Source organism: Sabethes cyaneus, chromosome 1, assembly GCF_943734655.1.
Source record: "Sabethes cyaneus chromosome 1, idSabCyanKW18_F2, whole genome shotgun sequence".
Taxonomy (NCBI): domain Eukaryota; kingdom Metazoa; phylum Arthropoda; class Insecta; order Diptera; family Culicidae; genus Sabethes; species Sabethes cyaneus.
The window spans coordinates 94118040-94123315 of NC_071353.1; the positions used below are offsets into that span (position 1 = coordinate 94118040).

At 42.4% G+C, this 5276-nt stretch overlaps 1 protein-coding gene across 1 annotated transcript; it reads right to left on the reverse strand.

The window, feature by feature from the left end:
* Positions 1-653: 653 nt before the first annotated feature.
* Positions 654-4991, reverse strand: LOC128745959 (uncharacterized protein K02A2.6-like). The gene is made up of 2 exons (XM_053843014.1): positions 4716-4991; positions 654-3068 (listed from the first exon to the last, which is right to left on the reverse strand). The coding sequence occupies exons 1-2, from the start codon at positions 4989-4991 to the stop codon at positions 654-656; spliced, it is 2691 nt and encodes an 896-aa protein (XP_053698989.1).
* Positions 4992-5276: the final 285 nt, after the last annotated feature.

The following is a 5276-nucleotide window of genomic DNA, read 5'->3' on the forward strand; positions in this document are numbered from 1 at the left end:
GCTTTGTACTACGCGTAAAGGTTTTTTAGGAAAATAGTGTATTCTGGAAAATGGAAAATCGTTTTCGGGGAAAAATCTCTTCTGCAGATTGATATATTCCGCAAGATGGTTTTCACCAAAATGCGAAAAATGGTTCCATTTATTAAATTTTTTGGAGAATAATCTATTCTGGGGAATGGTTTTCTGGCGAATGGTACATTCTGGGAAAAATATTTCTGGGGAATGGTACATTCAGGGAAATTTTTTTCTGGGAAATGGTACTTTCTGGGGAATGGTTTTCGGGCAAATTGCATTCTGGCAAAAAAATTCTGGGGGATGGGTTTCGGGCAAATGTCATACAACCGTTTATTGAAAAATATACGTTAGTTAAACATCAATTTGTAACTTTATAACAATATGGCATTCTAAAATCTACACGTGTTGTACAAAATACAACAGCGTGAGTAACCCAAGTGTTTTATTAAAAGAAATACTATTTGAAATTTTCCACCTTCTTTTATTCGACTGTACTCTACTACAAGCGGATACGGAATGAACCATCTAAAACTGAATTCAAAGTACATACGATATGGGTCTAAAGCTAAAACCAAAGAGCTAAACACGAGGGGTGCATAGCTACCATAACATCCTCCTTACTTTAAAGAAAAGAAAACTTAACTTAAATTTACATGGTAATCCTTAAATCTATTCGGAAGACGAATTTCTCTTCTCGGGCGATCAACTGGTCTAGGAGCCGATGAAACACGTTTCTCTTTTGGTTGCGAAGCACGAGGTGTTGTAACGGACGATTCGATAGGCACCGTTGACGACGACGACGACGACTTATCAATCGCAGCAAACGTTGATTGATTTGACGCATGAAAACCATTTTCAATAACTGCGTTGTTCGGAACAGCTTCAATATTTCTATCGGGAAAATTTTCGTCCTCTGGGAGCATCAAGACAGGATTGCGATTGTGTCCAGGTCCAGCTGTTGGTAACGAGGCAAGTTCCTTGCGAGGCTTGATGTGAACAGCACTGCGACGATAACCAGCACCATCTACTTCTACCTGGAAAGAGCGTTCACTCAAGCGATTCAAAATTGTGCCAGGAGTCCACTGTTTCGAAGTTTCTGGATTCAACTGAACATATACTGGAGAGCCGACTTGAAGATTAGGTAGAGTCTTAGTTACTTTATCGTAGTGAAACTTAATTTTCTTTCGGTTTGCTTCAATAGCACCCGGAACACCTTCGACAACTTTCGGAAAAAGATTCTTTGCAGAAGTTGGAATGCCGCAACTGGTAGACCTTGAGAATAAACGAGCCGCTGGACTGGAACCTATTTTATTGGGTATGTTCCGCCAATGTAAAAGTGCATACCAGAAATCAATTCCGGACTCTTGTGACTTTTTCAGCAAACGTTTGGCAATCTTCACGGCTGCTTCGGCTTTCCCATTCGCTTGTTGGTGATGAGGAGCAGATGTTATGTGCTGAAAGTCCCACTCGCGGGCAAACTCTACCATCTTTTGGCAAACAAAGTTAGTACCATTGTCTGTAAGAATTACCTGAGGCTTTCCATGACGAGCGAAGTTTTCCTTACAGGCAGCTATAACGGAATCTGGCTTCAAATCTTTTAAGACGTCGACCTCAAAATAATCAGAATAGTGATCAACGGTTACTAGGAATGCTCTTCTGATATTTACGAAGTCCGCGAAGAAAACATCCATGGAAACGAATTGGAACGGGTACACTGGAATGCTGTGAGTCACCATTGGAGGATTTGATTGAGATGCTGCAAACTTGGCACATGTTGTGCACGACTGGACAACTTCTTTAATTTGAACACTCATTCCGGGCCAGAATAAGTTCGCGCGTGCTAACTTTAAAGTAGCTTCGATTCCACTGTGACTTGCGTGACAAATATCGATAAGTTTTCTGCGTAGAGAGTGCGGTATAAGAATTCTGTCGTTACGGAAAACTAAGCCGTCTTGGGTCGACAACTCCTGACAGTACCGGAAATATATTTTAACGCTGTCGGGCACTTGGTCGGCCGTCGTTGGCCAGCCATTTAGGATGAATTCGATGATGAGCTGCATCGTCGAGTCTTTCGCTGTTGCTTGAATTATCTCACTCAAACGAGTATCCGAAATACTTAGGTAATTACTTAGTCTGACGCTGCCTACCTGTTCGATGACTTTGTATATGTTGCTTTTCTTGTACACATCTGCAGTTGCATTGTCGTTAAGCGGGGCCCTCGAAAGAGCATCAGCTACAACGTTGTTCTTACCGGTCACATATTCCAAGGATATTCTATATCTTTGAAGATTTAATAGCATATGTTGAAGTCGTCTGGGGGCTGATAGTAGAGGCTTCCGGAAAATGTTAATAAGAGGTCGATGATCGGTTTTAATATTAACTCTAGGGTTTCCCACGATTAATTGATCGAATCGAACACAAGCAAACAAAATGGCAAGCAGTTCCTTCTCTATCTGGGCGTAATTCTTCTCCGTAGCAGTTAGTGTTCGGGAAGCGTATCCGATTACTCCGTCTTCTTGAAAAACAGCAGCTCCCAAACCGAAACAACTGGCATCGCACTCAATGGTAATCGGTAAGTTCATATTGTAGTAGCGAAGCGTGCCAATGTCCGATACTATATTCTTGACGCGTTTGAATTCCTCTTCCTCTATCTCTGTCCACTGCCAAGGAACGGAAGTAGAAATCAATCTTCGCAAGTTTGTAATGTTCATGCTAAGATTTGGGATGAAGCGACTCAAATAATTTATCATACCGACAAAGCGGTGAACTTCTTTTCGATCCGATGGAGTAGGAAAGTTTCGTATCGTAGAAATCTTACTTTCATCTGGCTTCAATCCCTGGTCAGTGAGCACGTGACCGTAAAAATCAACTGAAGTCTGGCATAATTTTAGTTTGGAACGGTTCAGTTTAACATTCCGTTCTTCGAGTCTGGATAGCAGGTTTTCAAGATTAGTATTGTGGTCGATCAATGCTTCTTCAAATGTACTGCCTTTTCCATATAGCAAGAGATCGTCGGCAATACATTCTACCCCTTTAAGGCCTTGGATTACTTCCTGTAATTTCATTTGGAAGATTTCAGGGGCAGATGAAATACCAAAAGGAAGACGGGTCCATCTATAACGACCGTAGGGGGTCCAAAAGGTTGTCAGCTTACTGCTGGCTTCGTCCAATTCGACATGCCAAAAGCCCTTCTTGGCATCCACTGTCGAAAATATCTTCGCATCACCCAGTTCAGGGAGTATCTCATCAAGAGTAACGAATTGCAAATGGGGCCTTTTGAGCGCCTTATTTAGTGGAATAGGATCTAAACAGATTCGAATGCCTTTCGTTTCAGAGTTACCCCGTTGAACCAAAACAAGGTTGCTAACCCATTCAGTGTGTTGCGGTTCCTTGACAATAATGCCATCCTTTTCGAGAGAGGTCAATTCATTTTTTAACTTACCTCGCAAAGCGATGGGTACCCGACGTGGCTGTTGAATCAATGGAGGAATGCTTTCGTCACACTCTAGAGAAACTTTTCCTGCGAATTTTCCATAGCCGTTAAAGAGTTCCTTGTGTGCGTCGACAATCTGTTCTGCTTTGACGCGGTATACATTGAGTAAGTTGTCGGATGACTTAGCAGATTTGGGTTCTGTTAGAGAAACTGTCTTACAAAATTTAACGAGCCCCAGCACACGACATACATTTGCGGATAACAACGGACGATGATTAACGTCAACTACTTGGAGCACTAAAGTATACTTCTTTCCCGCTCGGCGACAAGGTAATTTCACTTGACCCAAAACATTGATGGGGTTTCCACCGAAACTCTGCAAACGGAACTGAGAAGGCAATAATGGAGGGCTAGCGTTACCTGTAAGTTTTGATAAGCATGCATGACCAATCAGGCTCGTGTTCGCTCCAGTATCTAATTCACACACAACGGGCTTCCAAGTACTACCGATTTTCAAATCCAACTGGGCAGATACACCTCCACCTCTGGCGCTGTTGTCAAAAATTCTGCCGATCTCATATTCTTGTTCTGAATCTGCATCCGATTCATCAGTAGAGGAACATTCTTCAGTTTCGCTGTTTTCCTCACCGACTTTCTTCACTCTTCGGGGCTTCTGGCTGCGTGGCTTCCTACTCGACTTGCAAACTTTTCCGAAATGATTTTTACCATTACAACGACGACACTTCTTTCCGAATGCTGGACAAACACCTTTAGCAAATTCATGACGGTCACCACAGAACTTACAACGCAATAGTTTTGTTTTTGTCTTCTGCACTTTGTTTACCTCCACATCTGGAGTCGAGATACCTAGCTCAGAGGAATGCTTCGTTGTTATCTCCTCCGCTCGGCACATATCAATTGCTTTCGTGATATCAATATCAGGCATGGATATCATTTTAGACCGAAGGCTAGGCCATTTATTGGCAGTCACAAGCTTAAATGTAACGAATTCTGCTTGTAACTCACCCAGCTTAGCTGTTTTGGCTAGAATCTTAAGCCGTGTAGCAAACTCATCGATAGACTCTCTCGGATGCTGAGCTGCTGAGAAATATTCCAGCCGGTCTATGATGATGTTTCGCTTTGTAACCACTTTTTGCTTAATAGCACACAATGCCGCTTCAAGATTCGATTGCTCCTCCACAGTAAGCTCAAAATTAAAATATTTTTTTCTAGCGGGCTCGCCGATAACGGACAGAAGAAAACTCACTTTCTGCGGATCGTCGGCTGCTGGCCACCGGTCCATACCAATGGCTTTTGCGTAGTCTCGCCAGCTTTTTTCGAAAAAGTCAAAATTTTCTTGCATGTCTCCTTCCAAAGCGAGAGGAGACGGCTGCGGAACTGTTACACTTGCAGCACACGGCTGGCGACTAGCCGACGCGTTAGCGGTATTCGATTGATTTACTGCGGTTGTCAATCCACGACATAATTCAGCAAACATTCTGGTTTGGTGATCCAGAAGCTGCTGGAACTGTATATTATCCATCTTTATGGCACAACGTAAAACACGTGACAAGGATACGAAAACAAAATGGCCGCCAACAAACTGCGACTTAACGATTCACACGTTCTAATTTTCGTCCTTGCTTCTATAGTCTCGTTTGTTTAACACTGAATTTTCCCGCGATATCACAAATGACGCCGAAAACACTTTAGAAACAAACTTTTACTTCTGACACCATGTTTTATTAAAAGAAATACTATTTGAAATTTTCCACCTTCTTTTATTCGACTGTACTCTACTACAAGCGGATACGGAATGAACCATCTA